The 22,533-nt window shown below is 36.3% G+C and overlaps 1 protein-coding gene across 1 annotated transcript in view; it reads right to left on the reverse strand.

Moving 5' to 3' along the window:
- Nipped-A (Transcription-associated protein Nipped-A) overlaps positions 1–22,533 on the reverse strand; it is a 936,100-nt gene that overhangs the window by 907,777 nt on the left and 5,790 nt on the right. Inside the window, exon 2 of the mRNA XM_090393977.1 lies at positions 367–416. Within this exon, the coding sequence (XP_090250103.1) occupies positions 367–416 (50 nt within the window). The remainder of the gene's footprint in view (positions 1–366; positions 417–22,533) is intronic.

Genomic DNA, 22,533 nt, shown 5'->3' on the forward strand with positions numbered 1-22,533 from the left:
TACTAATAGGATGCACCATAAGGAATGAATATTGAACATCTGGTCAAAAGTCATGGTCAGTTCTCCACTTTCTTTAAAAAGCTATGTGATTTCCTTCAGTTATCTAGCTTTACCCATTAGGTGACTCCAAGTTATATTTTATATACATTTCAATATTAAGATGAAAGCAGATTGAGATCCTAATATTCAAGATAAATACAAGTTATCTGTACAAATTTAACAAGTATAGAATAATCCCCCTTTATTTGTTAGAAAAATGTATGCTTAATTGCCATTTTTTTTTAAAATATACACATTTCTGATAAAATTCTATATTTGAAACCAAAACACAAAAAAATCCAACAAGGAAACTGTTCAGAATACAACCTCAAGATCTTCACTCAACTCCTGCAGTGCTTTTAACTTATTTTCTTCCTCTAGAAAAGAGAAAAAAATTTAATTGTTTTTATTCAATTTTTATTTATTTATTTTTAATTTAAAAACTTTAATTAGACATTGAAATTTAAATAAATTAAAACTGAAATTAAAACTGTAATATTTTTTATTAAAATGTACACCAGGGGTAGCTAACCCATTGGCTGCATGCAGCCCTGGACTGTTAGTAATGCAGCCCCCATAAGATCTTAAACATATGTGATTTTTAGCAATATTTTACATGACTATTGCATGGTGCTCAAGCGCAGACTGCATGGGTTGCATGGTGCTCAAGCGCAGACTGCATGGGTGACAACAGAATGTTGTGTAGGGAAGGGTACAATGCAGTGCTAACTTCTGCTCCTGCACCTGCCACACACACACAGTCAAATTGAAACCTCTGTGTATCAGACGTTACATGCACAACTTGGTTAGTAAGACGCAGAGATTATCAATCATAATTCAACCTGCTTATATGTGCTTGTTCCTATGAAGATGAGCATTTTTGTCATTAAATAGATAAGTATTCTTTTTTAATTATTAAACTTGAGATTCTTGTGTTATTTCATAAAATTATTGAATAAGTTAAAATAATTTCTAGCATCAGTGGTATAGGAAGTACAAAAATTCATCAAATAGTTTCTTGGTCATGATATTCTTATAATTACATTTACAACATCGCTAATACTATATAATATAATAAATAAATGGTTATTTAATTATTAAATTTTTTACCCTAGCATGTATTTAACATAGTCCCAAAAGAAAGCAGAACCAAAAAAGAAAAATCATGGATGAAGGAAGAGTGTTCAATAAAAAAAACGGACAAATGAGTATTTTTTTTGAGAAAAAAAAAAAAAAAAAAATTATACTATGCTTGATTTGTTTGGAAATCGTGTCAGTTTTCAAATTATAAAGATTATAATTTGAAAAGACATTATACGCAAAGACATGCTGCCAGATACTATGTATACCAAGGAATGTTTTGTAAAAACAAAATAGAGGAACTGAAAGAAAGTCTCTCATCTCAACAAAGTTATAACTTAAACAACAGACTCTATTATAAAAGTTATTTATGTGGTAGCAAGTCTGATTGCATAAAAATCAAAACCATTGACTGATGGAGAGTTTATTAAACAATGTATGGAAAGCATCACAGATATAATTTGTCCTGATAAAAAGACAGATTTTTCTAAAATCAATTTGCTTCACCAAACTATAGTTAGATTTCCTTATTTCTTCAATTTGCCTATCAAAAGAGAACAGATGAGTAAAGCTGCCAATTTGAAATTTTATGCTTTGGCAATAAATGAAAGTACTGATTCTACAGACACAGCTCAACTGCCATTTTTATTACAGGTATTGATAACGAATATAATACTGAAGAAATGACTTTTTTGGTGCCATTAAAAGACAACTAAATCTCTTGATTTGTATGAAGCAGTAAAAATTACATTGAAGCTATTTTCGTTAACCTTTGCCAACGTATCTGGGATAGCTACTGATCTCCGGCAATTATTGGTAAAAAAGCTGAACTTATAAAGTTAATAGAAGATGATGCAATTGCTGCTGACACTCACATTTGATGAAATATCACTGCATCATACATCAAGAAAATTTATGCACAGAAGCATTAAAAAATGAATAATGTCATGCAAATCGCTATCAAAATTATGAATTTCATAAGGTCCAAGGGATTGAATCATCGTCAATTCCAAGAGTTCCTTAAGAGTATGGATGCTGATTATGGGGACATCATTTACTTTTCTAAAGTAAGGTGGCTCAGTCAGGGTAAAATGCTGAAAAGATTTTATGATTTGAGAAGTGAAATCATATTATTTATGGAATCAAAAGAAAAATTTGTACCAGAACTTTAAGATAAAGAATGGCTTGCAGATTTAGCATTTTTGTTTGATTTAACAACTCATTTACATGAGTTAAACATGCACCTTCAATATGAAAATCAATTGATCTGTACTATGTTTCAAACCATAACAGTGTTTGAAATGAAACTTAAATCATGGCAAGTTCAAGTTATGGCAAATAATTTTATGCATTTCGATACATTGGCTAAACACGATTCTGTGAACAGCGAAAAATATGCAGTCTTTCTTTCCATTTTGATGCAGGAATTTGAGAATAGGTTTCAAGATTTAGGAAAAAATTATCAATATTTTTGTATATTTGTGATTCCATTTTCAGTTGACAAATGCATTACCTTCGAATTTTCAAATGGAATGTATACAGTTGCAATCAGATATTCAATTCAAAGAAAAATTTGATAATGTCTCTTTGCTAGATTTTTATAAGACCTATCTTCCTAGAGAAAAATATCCCTCGCTTCACTTTATTTGTCACCATTTTTTGGTAATACGTACATTTGTGAACAACTATGTTCAAGAATGAAGCATACGAAGAGTAAAGTTAGATCGAAAGTTTCTGGCGAGAATCTTGAGAGCTCACTACGAATTGCAACCACTTCCATTGAACTAGACATTGATGCATTGGTTTCATGTAAACAAGGCCAAATATCTCACTAGTTTTGTGTTTATGCTGCCCTCTTTTTTTTTTTTTAATGTTATAATAAAAAAATTTTAAAAAATAAAGAAAGTTTTGTTACTTATATACATTAACTATATTATACATTTTATATGCAGCTCAAAACAATTCCTCTTCACTCAATGTGTCCCAGGCAAGGTTGGACACCATGATGTGCAATATTAATACAATTTAATATGCAAAGTGCATATTAAATTGTAATACCATTGATATTACATTGAAATATATGATGGATACAAAGCATAAGAGGATGCATATTTGATCCATAATGGCCGGTAAGATGGTTAAACAATCATATTCTTCAATCTTCAAATAAGCAATCATCTTCAAATTATTCTAAATGTTTATACAACGTAAGTAGAGTTAGTAAGTAATAAGAATCATTACTAAGTAGAGTCCACTTATTAGCAAACTCAGAAAGACCCAAGGAAAAGTTTGTTAATAACAGGTCTGCATTTGTAATAATAAATTTCCTGAAGAATAGCTGTTTGTTATAATGATTTAGCCGTCTATAAAGTGTTTTCACTTCATGAAAGTTGACTGCATTTTCTGGAATAGTTTCCCCACTTCCATATTTCTTACTGGAATTCTGTTTTATTTAGCATCATTATCTAAAGCAGTGCCTCCCAAACTTCTGAATGTCAGGGCCCCCTTTGGAAAAATTAAAATATTTCACGGCCCCCATCGAAAAACAATCGTAATATAGACATATATTATTATAATATTTATCGTATTTATATTCAATAAAAAACATATGCAGCGAATATTGCAAAAATCAAATGCAAATATTACATTTTTAGCATCTTACTTACACATCTGACATGGCATATAACCTCATATTTTTATATAGATACATACGAGGTGGTATCTAAAAGTTTCGAGACTGTTTGCGAAAAATTACTTTATTTATCTATGTTTACACACTATCACCTTCAAAATAGTCCCCTTGCACATCAATACAGTGCTCCCAGCGTTCTTGCCACTTCTGGAATGTGTCGTGGAAGTCTTCTTTTCGAAGCATGTCAAGCACCTTCTGCAATTCACACTGGATCTCCGCAATGGTGTCAAAATGGTGACCTTTGAGCTGAATCTTCATTTTCAGGAAGAGGGCGAAGTCTGCAGGAGCCAAATCTGGCGAGTAGGGTGGGTGTGGAAGTGAAATCATGTTGTTTCTGGCGAGAAACTCACGTGCGAGGAGAGCTTGGTGACAGGGTGCATTGTCGTCATGGAGCATCCAGTTTTTTGCGTGCCACAGATCTGGTCGCTTTCACCGAATGTCCTCCCTCAGACATCTTAAAACCTGGCAGTAGAACTCACTATTGACGGTCTGGCCTCTGAGGACGAATTCTCGATGCACAATGGCGTGAATGTCGAAACAGACGATGAGCATGTAGTTGGTCAAGCTGCGGACCTGACTCGTCTTTTTCAGTCGTGGAGATGATGGGCTCTTCCACTGTGAAGATTGTTGCTTGTTCTCAGGGTCGTACCCGCACACCCAAGTTTCGTCACTGATAACGCTCCTCAAATTTCACGTTTTTTTCAAATGTGAAATTCACGTTTGCTCTTTGTTCTAACTTTCTGTCCATAATGAAATTGCAGATGTGGTAATGCAGGTGGTCAGAATAGCATCAGTTGCACAGCTCCTGATGTACACAGGACAATGTCTTTTGGCACACTGACTTATGAAGGTAGGTGCTCCCTGTGACTGTGCGTGCAGCTTTGTGCTGCCATGTTATAAACCTAGTCTAGAAACTTTTTGATACCACCTCGTATATTGTTATTGTACATTTGCAGTACAAGAACATGAAAAGTAAAACGATTAGTAATAAACAAAGTAAGAATTAAAAACATAAAAGTTTAATAACAATTTAATGTGATGGATGTGTTTCAATACTGCTACACAAAAAGTCAATATCAAGTGAAATATTTGAAACTGCAATTCTTAGCTTTCTGCTTTGAAATGAAACTTATATGAATAAGCATATATTTACTAATATTCATTAAGTGCCAAAATAGGCAGGAAGCAAAATTTGTGAACCCGCACGAATGTGCGATTTTTTTGCATTAAAATATAAAAAATAACAACAAAAAAAAAGAAATAATAAAAATTAAATACGTTTCTTTTAAGATAAAAAAATCTACTTAGTCTTAAAACATTTTAAATTTGTTTTCATTATTTCACAATCCCCCTCAACAAAACCTACGGCTCACAGTTTGGGAAGTGCTGATCTAAAGTTTCACAAAACTGTAATTAATAAGTTTCACTGTTCATATAGTTTTCAAATTTAATCATATGAAATATCATCAAAATAATCATAATGTAAGACAGCAACATTGACAGTGCTTTCAACAGCAGAGGTCTAAAGCAATTTAAAGCAGGAGTCTAAAGAACCATGCAACCAATGCACTTGTTCTTGTGTGATGGTAATGATACTGACCTTTTAAGGCTCAAAGGATGAACTGCACTAAGATACCTGGTACAAAATATTACTTCTAAGTAATACTTAATTATACTCCATGAAAATTTTGCTACCAACTGTTTAAACAGAGGTGTTCAAAATTCCTTCCTGCTCCTTCTTTGCCCCTGAATTCTTTACCTTATTCTTACGCTTTCCAAAATTAACATTTATCTTAGATTTATCTCCCATTCTTGAAATACACCTTCAACATTGTCCACGATATACTTTTTCAACTTCTTAGGTATTTTGCCTTTTCCCCAGATTGCCAAAACATCCTGGGCTGTGGAATGAGCTTCTTCCCTTGTTGCTTAAACTTTGTTGCCTTCCCTTGATGTAATGAAAAAGACAATGCTATAAGATGTCAATTTCCATTGTATTCCAGGTAGCAATGCTGCTTGCTGATGTCCTTGCCACTTTTATAATGTAACTGAAAACTTTTTAACACACCATTATGATTACACAAAACATGCACAGAGAAAAGCAGCTTGAAAATTCAAGAGTAGTAGCCCTGTTAAAACATGTTCAGGTTGCAAATATGCATGTTGTAGTTTGCAATTATGCTATTTCAGTATGCAAACTCCGACATGCCATCACAACTCCTAACATTTAATAAATTGGTTAAAAATTTTACTGCATTTTTTTACTTATTATATGGAATAAAATGAAAGAGTGCCTTACAGAAAGAAAAAAAAAAAGAATTAAACTAAATTTCAAAAATAAGGAGCACTATAATACACAAGTAACTTAGTCATGAAGGTACTTAACATGCAAGCTTGGTTTACTTGCACCTGGATAAAGGATTAAAACAAGAATTATCATTTCCTGTCCAATATAATTAATCCTGGACATACAGACTAAGGGAAACAGGAGGAATTTGGTGTAAGGTAGTCATAACTCTTGGATGCAATGCTTTCCATGACATAATGTGAACATGAGAGCAGGTCTCACAAAACGGCATTAAAATTTCCTCCAGGCACATCATATCAAAGAAGACAGAAACAAGATTATGTGCTATGAGATCAGGAGACTTTCTGGTACGCTGCCATTATGTATGATCCTACATATTCTAATGCCCCAAGTTCTTACAGTATGGGGGGGGGGGTAAAGGAAGTGTGATTGTTGTTCTTACTGCAGACAGTAAGAACATAGCTGTAACAGGAGGAAAAACAGGTAAACTTATTAGCAATCATTTTCTGGGCATGCATCAGATAAGCAGAATCACACAGCAATAAAAAGGCAAAATGGCCAGAAGAATACAAACGATTAAGGAATATAATACTCTGACTTCACAGCCTCAGTTATTTTGGCTGTAATCCAAAACAACCCAATCCAACTCAAATGAAGTGACTTATGTGAAAAGTGGTAAATGAACTGGAGGAACTCAGAATATTACAAAATCTGAATGCAAATAAGGTCATGATGTTATATTTTATCCATGTACTACAAAACAAATATACAATAATTAGTAGTGTCTCTATACAAAGCTATGCAATAACATTATTATTATAACCAAAGCAGGTAAAGCTACTGCCACTTTTACAAAAAAAAAAAAAAATCAAACAAATGTATATAATATAATATAATTATTACATAACACCTCCAGGGAGTCAAAGACTCATCAAGGGAGGGCACCTGCTCTACCGTCTCCACCACTCCAACTACCATCATCATTTACATCAGCGCCATCTACTGCCGACCACCACCACTATTTTTCACAAACATCCATGCCCATGGCAGGATTCAAACCTGCAGCCTTTTAGCTGGAGAGCAGATATTAACCACTTGGAAAACCAGGCTGACATATAATATAATATATTGTAAGAAAGAGCATGTAGCAAACAAATGTCATGAGTGGGTGGGTAGGAGTAGAGTAATTTATCGCTATTGAGCTGTTTGAGGTCATAGTCCTTTGGAAATGCTAGGAGCCCATTCGATGAGTATGCAGTTCGACTGTACAGATGCTGCTCTAGTTCCTGTAGATATGGCAGACATAATGGAAGCTAGTTCTGTTGAACAATGGACATGGAAAAATGGACTTGTAGAAGAGACACAGATGCAAAAACTGATCTTCTATGGGAAAGTGGATGAAGAGTCTGTAAGAGATGTATCATTAATCAAATGAAGTGCCCTCTTCTGAACAGCATCAAGAATTTTTAGGTCTCAGGTGCACCACTCCAAACACAATAGCAGTATTTCAAGGTTGGTCGGATTTGAGATTTATACCAGGTAAAATGTTCAGCAGAGAACCATCTTGAGCAGAAAAGGATAACAAGTTTTGGAAGCTGATGATGCTATAGAAGGATATGACTGTGCCAGGAAAGGTTTTGAATAAGTCAGTTCAAGACGAGAGATTTGGTCTTGACTGCTGAGCTGAGCATTATCAAAAATAAATAGAGAAGATCTGAGGTCTTTTTCTGTGAGTAAGCAAGCAAAACTGTGCTTTGGAAGAAGTGAAGTTGACTAGGTTACTTTTAGCCCAGTCAACAAGGATACCGTGGAGATCAGTGTGTCCAGGTTTTATTACAGATGATCTTGAAGCTGGAGATGTTCAAGCACTGCAAGGCTTGTCATAAGTAGGACGAGTGGGGGTGAACCAACATCAGCAAAACTATGAATAGAGTTTGCAGTCAATGCGAGATCATTTATATAAATCAGGAAGAGGGTGGATGAAATGGCAGAGTCCTAAGGAGCACTGCCAAGAAAGTCTGAAGAGAGAACAGCATTGACCATTACATATAGAGATCAATCTGAGAGAAAATCAGCAATCCAATATACTACAGGTTTGCAAATAATCTTTCGTGGATGAGAGCAACACAAAAAATACACAAGGATGAAGCAGTCCAAAGAATGGTAACTTGTTCAGAAGTCCACAATGCTAGAGCCTATCAAAAGTCTTTGAAATGTCAAGAGCAACACCACAGGTTTCTCCAAACCTTTCCATGGAATGGGTCCACAGATGTGTAATATAGGCAAGGAGATCTGTGTATATAGACTGACAAAATCCATACTGGTGATCACTAATTAGACAGCAGTTCTCAAGGTGTTGAAGTTGACTGTTGATAACTTTCTCCATTACTTTAGACAAAACTAATGTGAAAGCAATAGGTTGATAGCTTGATGGTAAACAATTCTCCCCTTTTTTGGAGCTGGTTGTATATGGGCTTTCTTCCATGCTGTAGTGTAGATGCCAGATACAACAGCAGCAAAAAAAGAAGAAAAAACATCTAAATGATAATTTTTCGTATCAAATTATACAACAAGAACAAAAAACAGCAATATCTAAAAGATAATTTTTCTTATCAAATTACTGATCAAGAACCTGCTCATGGCCCAAAAAAATTCTTAACAAGCTCAAACCCTATCATGTGAAACAACACAGAGCCCAAAAATTCATAAACTAGATATCTGTATATCTGGCAATTCACAGTACAGAGTCTTATGTACAAACTTGCCAAGCAATTACCAAAGTCATTCCCAAGTACTCAGAGGTAACCTCCTTTATTAAAAAAAGTGTTACCTCTGAGTACTACTATATTAAAAAGCTAACCTTAATCTCAATCATTATATTTCCATGTATCACTAATATACCACTAACAGATACTTGATTTGATCAAGTTCCATTTCTCACTGATATATTTGAATTTACTGTACATGATAGTTTTTTCACAAGGAAAGAAAATATAGAAACAAATGGATGAAAAAGCAATGAGTTCTCCAACCCTCTCTCTCTCTCCCCCCTTTAGCCAACTTCTATATAACTGAGACCCAAGCACTACAGCTACACTCAAACCAATTCATTTTAATCAATACTTACGTGCATTTAAAAAAGGCCAGTATACTAAAATACACTTTGCAACAAAAAATAATCTAAAAACTACACTTCTGAGATATACTGGTCTTATACCTTTCAAATGGTCAGTATCTTTTTTCTGTTTATAGAAAGTCAACACAAAATGTTGGAATATGTTTACACAAGCAATGATACCATCATCTAGCCACAATAATTTATCCAAAAAACATTAAACCTACAAAATCCAGGGCTATCTGTTCGAATAATGCAGCTATTGCCAGCGAAATCCCATGCCTTCACCTCCCAAGTGATTTTCACCAATGATTATAATGCCCTTTAAAATAGATAAGACACTATGTGTCCCAATCCCCCCACCTAATACAGAAAAGGTAGCAACAAAACTATCACTATCCCAATCTGGAGTACATCTGAAAACACAGGCAGTTTAATGAATAAAAAGAAGAGTTCCATATCACATTTGAATCGTATATCATATTTGCAACCTTCATCCATTCATTGAAGGAAAGATTCCATCTTTCCATCCAGTAGTGTATGAAGTGCCTGGTACAAACCTGTGAAATGGACAACAAGAATGGTTAATATCTGTGAAAACACAAAAAAACTAAACAGCCTAGTGCCAAAAATCATTAAGATAAATTACAACTTAACATTTTTTTTTATTTTTTTTAATTATTTGAAAAAAATCCCCACTACTAATGATTTTTAGTGACTTCAGAACAAATTATTTGTGTTCTGAAGATATTGATTGAGAAAAAAAAAAAAAATAAAAATAACAAATATATATTGGCAGCTAAATTAATCTTATTTTGTCCTTTTATTGTGAATTGCACAAAACATTCAAATTCTCCCTCCTGTCCAGTACATTTGTTGCTCTTCTGTAATATGCAAATAAATTGCAAAACAAAAACATTACCAACTCTTAACAATCCCATGATGAATCTCAGAGAATTCTTCCCTTAACCAATCCTGGATCCCAGCTTTCTCAAACTTCTCCAATACCTAAACTATAACCACCTTTGAGGATACATCAAATGGCTTAAAAAATTTTTAACTCAGTCTTGGCATCCCTGCCTCCACTTCAGGTTTCATTTATTTCCTTTCATTCTTTTGACCTTCACATTTCAAAGTTCATGATAAACCAGCAGCTGGTTTAATAAGAGCTCATTCAACACTCTTATCACCTTAGAAGATTCCTATAAAACATTCAGCAAAATATCAAGTCCTATTACCTTATTATCATTAACTTAGTACCACAAATATCTCCAACTCATTTCTTTCCTCTACCATTCCATCCTCAAACAAAGACTAAATGATATCACAAACACCAGCATGATGAAATACCTAGGTAATATTCGTTTAAAAAGTAGATGCCTTCTTGCAATGAGTCCTTGGAGGTGTCACATAATGATAAATACTATCCTCACCGATACATAAGTGACGTTTACAATTCACCTACGTATCACTTCTATTCTCCCATACTCATTTCTTCTACTGTCCATACTCACTGGGATTTTTCTGACATCACTGGCCAGTCAACCCTATAGTACATTAGTACCATGAATGGAAAGAGGTTTGAACAAGTAAGGAAGAACTTGTTCACATTAGATTTGAAGACCTGTGCATTGTATTCCTTGGGCAACACACAGGAGAGAGGGTTGTTCCAGATGCAGCAGAAATCAAAGACAAGGAAAAACTTCTTTTATGGGGCAGGAGTTAAACTGTGAAAAAATGTTGGGTGGTAATAGTTGCATGAATTTAAATAGATTTGTTGGAAAGAATTGGAATTATTGATGACGGTTATCATGAACATTTACTGTGGAAATATTTATCGAAGATACATGCAGCAGATATTAAACACCTGTGTAAAAGAAGTTGATCAGAGATGGGTCATTCATCACTCTGATTGCTCTCTTCTATATGGCATTGAACATTTTTAGGGAACCTCTTGGTGGCACTGCTCCAAATATGTCGCAGTACTCAATGGATGGGCATCTATGTTTTGTAAAGGGTTAACAGCTGTTCGGAGTAAAATAATGCTTTGGGCAAAAGAGGAATCCTATTTTTTTGATATTTCTTCGAAGAGGTAACGGCAGTAATGTGTTTATGCCAAGAGAGGATTGATATCTGGGTGATACCAACAAGAGAAATCTCATCTTGCCTAATTTGGGTGCAGCAAAGATAAGAGCAGGAGAAGATCGTTTGTGTGTGTAAAATAAGACAGAACTGTGTTTTGCAGGTATTGAAATTGACAGGGTTATCTGACCCCCCAATGAAAAATGTTTTGGAAAACATAATTGAGGGCTGCAGAGGTGTGTGCTCTGTAAGTTATGGTGGTTTGCATGATGCAAGGGTTGTCACAGTGTGTTGTCATCAGTGAAACCATGCATTACTAGTCAACTGGAGCTGGTCATTGACATACAGAAGGAAGAGGGCAGGTGAGAAAACAGAACTCTGTGGGGGGGGGGGCAACATTCATTGCATAATTAGAAGAAATGGAACCATCCACCATCATGCACAACATCCACCCAGTAATAAAAGTGGCAACCCAGCTGCAGAAGTTATGGGACAGAGCAAAAAAGAAGCTTATTTAAAGAGACCCTTGTGGCAGATCCAGTCGAAAGCCTTGGTTCCAAGTTCCTTAATATCAAGTTCAAGCACTTGGAATTGGCCAAATTTTTTCACAGTACTTATCCAGAGATGAACAATGTAGTGAGCAGATCCCCTGTTGATTGGTATTGGCTTACTGATGGTAAGCACATACCAATCAACAGAGAATCTACTCTTATTAATTAGTTGAGTATCTTCAAGGTAGTGTAGGAGTTGGGTATTGATGGTTCTTGGATATGACTGCATGACATCATTTAACCAATGAATTCAGGCCATTGTAAGATTAGAAGCCAGCCAAAGTCAGGCAGAAGTAGCCATGCATATGAGTCATTCCAATGTTTAGAGACTGGAACCAATTCCAACAGTCATTAACAGCATTCCAGAGATATTGTAAAGGAATGCTGTAGAACACAAATGGATGATTAATATCATCAATTATCTGCTCACCAAAACTGGAGTACTACCCAAAATCAACTATGAATTTTTTTTAAAATATCTCGTCCACACACATGAAAGGCCACAAGACCTATAGCACACTAGTGCCATATGTGGGAAAGAGGAATAGAAGAAAGGAGGAGGAGGCTGTTCACATTTTGCTTGAACAGCTGAGGGTTGACTCTTTGGGGAAGGCAGAGTGGGGGAAGATTGTTCCTAAAAACAGAAGTAGATGGAATAAAAGAGGAGGCAGTGAAGTTGTTTCAGTGAGTTTTAAGATGGACTGTAAAAGGGTATTGGTTAGCAGTGGCTCTTATTTTAATGATTTTGGAGGAGATTGGGAGAATAACAGTGGCCAATTCAACAGAGCACTGTCCATGAAAGTATCTGTAGAAGAGGCACAACACAGAAACTGAATGCCTAGGAGGGATTGAAGTGGATCTGCGAGAGGGATCATTAATTACTGAATTGCTCTGTTTTAGATAGAATTGAGCAATCTTAGAGAGGATTTTGGTGCAAATATGGGAGCAATATTCCATGGCAGGGTGGACTTGGACTTTCTACAGAGTTGACAGCTGCAGAAGCTATAGTTGAAATATGGTAGTGCCAGGAAAGATCAAAGGTGAAAGTCAGTCCAAGAAGAGAAATGCGATCGTGTTATCTCAGTATTACTGAAGGTAAGGGAGAGGGATGCGTGCTCTTTCTTGCAAGAGATCGGGCAGAACTGAGTTTTGGTAGCATTAAAGTTTACAAGGTTGTACACTTCAATGCTACCTTCAGGTTCCTGGTCATGATAAATCTTGAGGATTCTAATACTTTTTCTGATTTTGATTTCCTGTTGGCTACAGGAACACCTGGTAACTGAATCCACTGTTTGCAAAAGGCTTCATGAAGGTGGTCTTGCGATACATGGTCTGCATGCCCCCTATTCCTACACCACAAGAGAGCATTTGAAATGGGCCAGGCTTCGTGTCAACTAATCCCAAAACTAATGGGGACCAGTATTGTTTACCGAGGAGTCTTGATTTGTTCTAAAAAGTGATACTAAGTGTGTAGTTTGACCTGGAAAGACCAACTGACATGTTATCATCCCTCTAATATCCATGAAAAGAACACTTATTGTGGAGGTAGCGTGACGGTTTGGAGAGGCATCACATTGGGTGGATGTACCGATCGGTATGTGCTTCTAGCAGAACCATGAATGCTGCTATGTATAAAGATGCAGTCATTAGCCCTTATGTTCACACATATGCAGACAGGAATAAGGGACATTTATCCTACAAAATGACAATGCTTGTTCTCAATGGACAAAGCTCATGGACTAGTATCTTCTAAGAGAATATACTAACTGTAGACTGGCCAGCCATGTCTTTTAACCTTAATCCTATTGAGCACATCTGGGATGCTCTAGGTAGAAATGTTGCTGATCTTAACCCCCCCCCCCTCCCAGAAAAATTTGGAGGGTTTGCAGGAGAAATGGTTGTTTCCAACTGAGCCAAGTGGACATTATCATAAACAGTATGAAATATTTGTTGTTGCTGTATTGCTATGATGGATGACACATTCCTTACTGAGGCACTTTGACAATCTCAATTTGACAACTGTCTTCATATACCTATTTGTTACTGAATTAAATCATTTATTAACAATTCTTGGGGGGGGGGGGGGGTTCACATATCATACTGCTTTTGATCGAACTGTACAAAAATTCATCACACAGATTTGAGTTATTGTAATTGTTCTCTTTGTTCCTCAGTTTATAGAAGCTAGTGTACTTCATGAGCAAACTTTATTTACTTCACTTGGGTAAAGGATTAAACAAGAATATAATTTCTTGACAAGTTTAATCTAATTAGTAACCAAGTAAAAAAACTCTCTTTTGTATCTCCAATCATTATTATTATTGTTCCAGGCAACTCCAAGGAGTCGACAGACTCATCGAGAGAGGCCCTAACATCATGTCAAGAACAACTATTCGACATTCACACAGTATCTGTCATACCTTGCCTTGAACTCATTCACAATCTTAGCACTCACAACAGACTCTGGAAGCTTATTCCACTCATTCACCACTCTCCAAGTAAAAAAACCTAGCTCTAACACCCTTGTCAACCACGCTCTTGCCCAGCTTCCATGCATGGCCCCTAGTCCTCCCACCACCAGTCATATTTTCAAAAATATCTTCTGGATCAATCTTATAGAAACCCTTCAGTAATTTGAATGTCTCAATCATATCATCCCTCCTTCGCCTATCATCCAATCTCTGCAACCCACAAATCTTCAACCTATTCTCATAAGGTTCATTCCACAGACCTGCTATCATCTTGGTCACTCGTCTCTAGATCCTCTCCACTTCCTCCCCATCACGAAGAAACCCTGGTGCCCATAACTGGGCACAGTAGTCCAGATGGGGTCTTATCAAGGCTCGATACAGAGGAACAACAACTTGCTCGTCTCTGCATGTTAAAGTATTTTTCGGAAGCCAAGTGATTTGATGAGCTGATTTAGTCACTTTTGCAATGTACACACCAAACTTCAATTCCCTATCCACCAACACTCCCAAATCCCTGGCCTCATCAATCTCATGGAGTACGGTTCCACCAATGCTATATACTGCTGCTATTCTTTTCAACCCAAAGTGCATAACCTTACACTTTGCCACATTGAACTGACATCCATTTTTCCTAGCCCAGTCCTCTAAACTATCCAAATCATCCTGTAAAATTTTGACATCCTGTGCACTCACAATTGCTCTACCCAACTTTGCATCATCAGCAAATAAGTGAACACTTCCTCTCAAATCCTTTCCTATATCACTGATGAACAAATTGAAAAGCAGTGGTCCAAGAACAGGGTCCTGTGGCACACCGCTAGTCACAAGCCGTCTTTTAGATTCCACTCCTGCATAAACCACTCTCTGGTATCTCTCCTTCAACCACCCTCCTATCCATCTCACCAACCCTATATCTATCCCCATCTGCTCCAGTTTACTGATTAGGGTTCCATGTGGTATCCTGTCAAAGGCCTTGGCAAGGTCCAGTAGTATCACTGTAAACCCATTACCCCTATCCAGTTCAGCCGTCACTGTGTTATAAAACGTGAGCAAGTTACTGAGGCATGATCTACCTTTCACAAAACCATGTTGTCCCCCATACAATATCCCATTTTCATCTATCCAATCCTGTATTCTTTTCTTGACTAATTTCTCTAAGACCTTGACAACAATCTCTGATATGCTAATCGGTCGGTAATTTACAACAGCAGTCTTGGAACCACCTTTATGCAGTGGAACTATTTTCCCCTCTTTCCACCCCCTCGGGACTAACTCAGACCCGAGACTCAAATTAAACAAAATGGTCAAGGGTACTGACAATTCTTTAGCTGCTTCTCGTACGATGAGCTGGTATACCATCCAATCTCACAGATGAATTGACATTGAGGTTATGCAATAGACTACTCACCTCCACTTCATTCACCACAATTCCCGTATAATCTACTGGTTTATTCGTTTCTGCAATATCACCACCTGGATGATGTATACTTGCAAAGTACTCGCTCAGTAACTCAACTATATCAATTGATTCAGTTACCTCCCTACATCGGCATTCTTTAAAATCATTCTGCCATGTACATTTTTCCTTTTACTTGCTACATATCTAAAAAACTGTTTAGGATTCTCTTTAGCCTGCATGGCTAATGTTCTTTCGTAATCCTTTTTTGCTTTTCTTACCACACTCGTTACCCTTCTGGCCTGCACTTTATACAGTAAATAATCAAGAATATTTTAATAACGTAAGACCTTTTTACTAGTCATATATATATGGGAAATTATGATTTCTGAATTAACAACTCAACCTTGGTATCTCTTCTGGATCTGGCTCCCACTGATGAGATCTGAATATAAGCTGAAACTGATCAGGGTAGTGACCCTTCCCATAGCACTATATATCCAAAAGGATGCATGTTAGGCATTATGAGATACTAAGGCAATTGATATGAAGTCATCAGCCCTACTCTATAATCAAGTGGCACAGTTTTAAAAGATACTTCACACACAAACTTGCAACTACGCATGAATAGATGCCATTCTCCACATGTTTGAATTGATGTTCTTGAAGTTTCTGCTATTCATCTGTTAGCACTGATGTTGGTTTATGACATCAAACCGAAATATCTCAATCTAATTTTTTAATGGAGCCTCCACAGCTCAGTCAGTATAGACAATATCCTTTGGTGTTGGAAAGGTTTGGTTTGAATACTGAGACGAAGAACCTTTATTTTCAAGCAAGGTGAGTTAGTTGTCAAACTCACCTTTCAACGATAGGTGATTTAGACGACATCATACAGAGGTGGTAAGCTTTTTTATTTTTATTTTCTAACCATGAACTCAAGTTTTTTATCCCACAAATAGGCCTCATGAACACACACACATCTGCCGACAAGAAAATACTTACTGGGCAAGAAGGCAATGGGAAACCTCCTTGGTCTTCTATTATTCCCTAGTAAAGTAGTACTGCTACTCACCACCAGAAGAAACCAGTTGAGAAGAGAATAATTATTTTTTATTTTCTATTAAACTCCTTCAATGTGGATACATGTTCTATTATCTAAAATTTAATTAATTATTATTTTCTATAGTCTGCCAAAGTCAAATTGGCATCATCAGACAACACACAAAGATACATTTTTCATAACTGTGTCATGATGTCCAATCAAATTTGGTTTGGTATAAACAAGAGAAACTGATCTGAAGAAACAGAGCAAGCTCTTGAGATCTTAAATTGTGTCTCCTATTGGTTTGGTTGGGCATTCTTAGTAGATGGTCTGAGAATAATCATTTCCAAGCTTAAGAGTTTTATACATCAACTTATTCAGGTTAACAATGTTCTTTTAGGCAGCAGTAGATTCAAAGAATGGTCTTTCATACTTGTATTTCAAATACAAGCCAGCAACCATGTCAAAAATACTGCAAATGGAAATGGCATGAAAACAATACAGAATGTACTTTGCCTACAATTTTTAATAAAATAACATCCCTCCCAGTGCAACAGGATCATACATACATACTATATGTGACCCCATGTGGAAGAGATCTCTCTCTCAAATGTAAGAGAATCTTACAAGTAGGCAACATTCATCCCAGTTTTATCATGACAGCAAATTCTAGGGATTTTGTTCTGATTTCTAATCAAATTTGGTTTGGTATGCCAAAAATGAAGGATTTTTTCCAAATACAACTACTTGCTCACATATGACACATGTGCTATAGGTCTTGTGCCCTTTCATGTATGGATCAGATCTTCCCCTCCCTCACAGAACACATTTAAAATAGCATCCCTTAGTGCATACACCAACACAAGCCTATGTCATGGTCTCATGACATGCATTCAATGAGTGCATAAACTTTACAAAAGAAACATACCACAAGACCATCCTAACATACATTGTGCAAAAACAAAAAATACATAAAATTCCTTAACAATTGTCTCAATCACAATGTCATGCCAAAATTTGCAGCAGTACAAGGCAACAGCACAATTCCCGGAAACAAAAAAAATAATTTGTTACTGGGCATCCCAAGCATTCATAAAACAGGCCCTAAATGAGAGATTTAAAAAGAAAAAACAAGCCTATTTATATATTTCAACAGACAAAAAACAGATTTAAAACTTTACTGATCCCAAACGAATGAGCAGGTTTTTAAGGAAAGTACCCAATCGCATATCAATGACTACACACAATTAAAATTAATAGAAGCTCAACACACAAAAAAATGGAATGCCCTAACAGACCCCCACCCCAATACAACAAACCGTGCAGTTTCCAACCTTTCTGATATTACCTCGCAACCTACACAAAACAATTCTATCATAAATCTATCACATCATAACCTCACACACGATGAAATCACCATCCTGAACAAGGGATTAAACTTCACTATCCCCAAAATACATACCAAACGAAGACATTATTATCGAAATCCAAGCAAAACTAGAAAATGACCCAAACAAAGAAATAATATTCCAGAAAAATAAACATCATGAATAGCAAAATAACAGTAAAACCCAACATTACTCCCAACTTACACAAATCCCCGTTATCATTAAAAAAGAACCCAAATATAATGATCATAAAAGGCAGACAAAGGGGATACAGTAGTCATCATAAACCAAATCAAACCAATTACCACAACAAAATTACAGCTATCTTAAACGACCAACACACCTACCAAAAAAATCTAAAATGACCCTACATAAAACAAATCAACACCACCCTACACACCCTAAAAAATCAAAACAAGATAGACAAAATCATAACAAAAAACACAACACCTCGCACCACACGTACCCCTTGTACGTTTGGACAAATCGAAACCGACAAAGACAGTTACCTGATACGGCCAATAGTCTCTTAAAAAACACCACCTTTATCGAAATTCGCAACAAAGTACTTAAACCACTGCTTACAACATCAAACTCTATGATAGAAAACATGACCTTTTTCAGAGAATAAATAACCTAACCCTACCCCCATGAAGACGTCCTCACCTCATTGGACGAGTGTCGAAAGCTCCACAACATAAAAATTAGGTCACAACCCTGACCAATAGGCAATAACGCAAGCACTCCAAAAGGCAGAAACACCAAGCCGCCATGACATCCACTTCCCCCATGTGTTCCGAAGATGACGAACGGTTGAAATGGCTCCCACCCAGTTAACCCTCTCCCCGCCTGACGCCTTTCCCGATAACCCCCCCCCAACAAAAAAAATTTACATTTTCAACCCCCTTTTCCATCTCTTCCCCCTCCAAAATAAGCTCTCTGCCCACCCTTAATATTATATAAAAACCTGGGTTTTTTTCAAATCAATTCTCCCACATCGCCTCAACCCCCCCCCTCCCCTTCCTTTAACAGCAGAAGTATGCACATCATGCAAAGAAGACAGCCAACAACATCTAAGCAAGGCATGTCCAAAATTTGTTCCTCTATTAGTCTGCATATATTTCTATAATACATTAGTAATGTCCTAAGAATTTCTGAGTAGAAAGCCAATGACACAAAAAGGGGCCCTCCTAAACGAAAGCCGTAAAAATAATAAAAATTTTAAAATATTGGTACCATATTTTGATGTTCACCATCCAACAATACCATACTGTTTTAGTTTGCCAGCTGTCCATTCATCAAAATATGAATATTCTACATCATTAAAATGAAAAAAAATTCTGAAGTGACTAAGGCCTTAACATTTACACAAACAAAATGCTATATATGTTAAGGATACCAAGCAATTTTAAACCTGGTTTTACTCCATTTCCCAAGTAAGCAAACAGACCAAAAGTCAAGTTTGCGCCTGCAATTGATGCAAGTCTAACTGATCCCACAGGTAGTGCAAGACCAGGGCAACTCGTGGCAAAGGTGGAACAAGCTCCGATCACTAATCTTAATATTTACCCTTAATGCCAAAACACATCTCCAAGAAGGGGTTATATGATGTTTTGTATTAAAGGCAAGGGGCCACTACCCAGACCGGTTTCGACCTTTATTGAGGTCTCATCAGTGGGAGCTAGGCTAGAAATAGAAATACTAAGATTTAGTAATACAGAGCTTGTAAGTATTTCACCAAAGGTAAAAATTTTTTTACACCCAAGGTAAAAATACTATCTACATTTATATCTCCTCCAGAGATTTTTATTTAATAAGGTTAAAACACCTTATGGTAACTTGTTTTGGTGAAATACTTACAAGCTCTGTATTACTAAATCTTGGTATTTCTATTTCTAGCCTAGCTCCCAATGATGAGACCTCAATAAAGGTCGAAACCGGTCTGGGTAGTGGCCCCTTGCCTTTAATACAAAACATCATATAACCCCTTCTTGGAGATGTTTTGGCATTAAGGGTAAATATTAAGATTAGTGATCGGAGCTTGTTCCACCTTTGCCACGAGTTGCCCTGGTCTTGCACTACCTGTGGGATCAGTTAGACTTGCATCAATTGCAGGCGCAAACTTGACTTTTGGTCTGTTTGCTTACTTGGGAAATTGAGTAAAACCAGGTTTAAAATTGCTTGGTATCCTTAACATATTTACACCCAAGGTAAAAATACTTTCCACACACACACACACACACACACACACACACACACACACACCTTTAAGGCATTAAAATATTTTTAAGGAGCAATTCCCATTTTCAAAAGAAAGGCAGCGTTTGTGATAATAACTCAAAAGCAGAATGTTCTTTGTGATGTTGTCGTGTTTAGTCAGGAAGAGTGGAAAGGCAAATATAATCAACCATCTCATCACAAAAAGCAAAGCAGCTGTGTCAGTCCAGATTCCATTTCAATTACTAAGAATTTTGAATTAAAATAAAATATAAATGAATAACAAAATTTGAAAAATGAAAAAGAAATAGTTACAAAATAGGTTATGTTCATTTATCACCCATGTTAAATATAATTTTAATTTCCAGTCTTTGGGAACAGGAATGCACTTGATCTATTTTGAAAAAATTCATACAACTGCCAATGATTTATTATTGCATTTAAAAAAAAAAAAAGCAGTGGCAAATCTAAACAAAATATTGTGTTGTATACAGATAGATTATTCTTTAGGATCTGTATGTAAAATTGTATTATATTAATTATTTCACTGCAGTAGTACTCACAAATAAATAACTTGCTTTTTTCACTGACTGATGAAAGTTAAAATTATGTATTCTCTCCCCCAACTAAATGCTTCCTGGTTTTAACATTATCAAAATCAAACCTCCATGAAGTCAAAAGACTCATCAAGATAGGTTCCCCTATATACACACACATAGGTCAAACCATGCCATAACTTCATTCTCCATTCCACAATCACAACACACACACACACACACACACACACACACTCAGATAACACGTTTCAATCACCCACCATTCTCCATGTAAAATAACCTACTCTCACTCTCCCCCCCCCCTCCATACAGAACCCTATTATTCGGCTTCCAGGAATGGAATCTAGTTTTCCCAATCTCCCCATGATGAAAAAATGTTGCTAACTTATGTCTCAATGATATCCTCCTTCCTTCTATCCAATCCTTTTTCGTGCCCAACATTTCAGAGACCACTTTAATTAGTCATTGCTGGATCCTTTCCAATATCTTCATCCTTTTGAAAACCAGGTGACCAAATCTGTACACAGTAATCTAAATATAACCATATACAATGGAACCATTACCTCTTTACTTCTACACATCCAAATGTCCTCTGCATCACTTCAATAAGTTGTGGCACATTGCTAAAATAAATTTTAGCAATGTGGCACCTAAATTTTAGGTCCTTATCCACCATCACCTCCAGATCTTTTCTACCACATGTATGATATCCCCACCAATTGTATATGCTGCACCCCATCTTTGCTTCTTGAATTTTAAAACCTTATTTGTAACAATGAAGTGGCAATTCCACTTGCTCATTCAGCCAGTCTATTCAAGTTTTCATTCAAAGCCATATCTGCCTCTTCCCAACTTTGCATCATCTGCATCTGTTTATCACCATTCTAATCTTTCCCAATATGAAAAACAAAAGTTAAATAGCACAAGCCCTAGAACACACACTTGAGGCATGACACTAGTGTGACTTTCATCTTCTGGGATACTGCTCCCCCTCCAATATGCAACTTGCTGATGCCTATTAGGCAACCAATCTCTAATCCAATGCACTATTCCTTTCCAATTTAATTACCAACTTGTCTTGTGGAATTATCAAAAAAGTCTTTGCAAAATCTAAATATACCATTGTATATGCATCTCCTTTGTCCAATGATAAACAATCCATGTTGTAATAAGTAAGCAGACAGCTAAAACATTATTGCCCTTTAGTAAACCAATGCTGTCAAAGACAATGCTGATGTTATCGATCCAATTTTGGATCTTGGTTCTGACTAAGCTCTCTAACATCTCAACTACAACTGCTGATATACTCATATCTGCTTGTAATTCTAAGTTTCAGACTTATTGCCTCCTTTATGAAGTAGAACAATTCTGTCCTCTTTCCACTCCTTTGGTACTTGGAGTACTTTAAGCCTCATGTTAAACATGTCAAGGCATATGTTAATCCAGTTGAATATCCCCTCAAAACACAGTGTTTTGAGGGGATATTCAGATGGCATCAATGGCAATATCATATTAAAAACGAGGATATTAGGAAAGAACTTGACATTGTCAGCATCCAGGAATGCGTTAGCAGAGCTAATCTCAGGTGGTAT

Source organism: Typopeltis vanoorti, chromosome 6, assembly GCF_054136105.1.
Source record: "Typopeltis vanoorti isolate ZY-2024b chromosome 6, IOZ_Tvanoo_1.0, whole genome shotgun sequence".
In the NCBI taxonomy this organism is placed as follows: domain Eukaryota; kingdom Metazoa; phylum Arthropoda; class Arachnida; order Uropygi; family Thelyphonidae; genus Typopeltis; species Typopeltis vanoorti.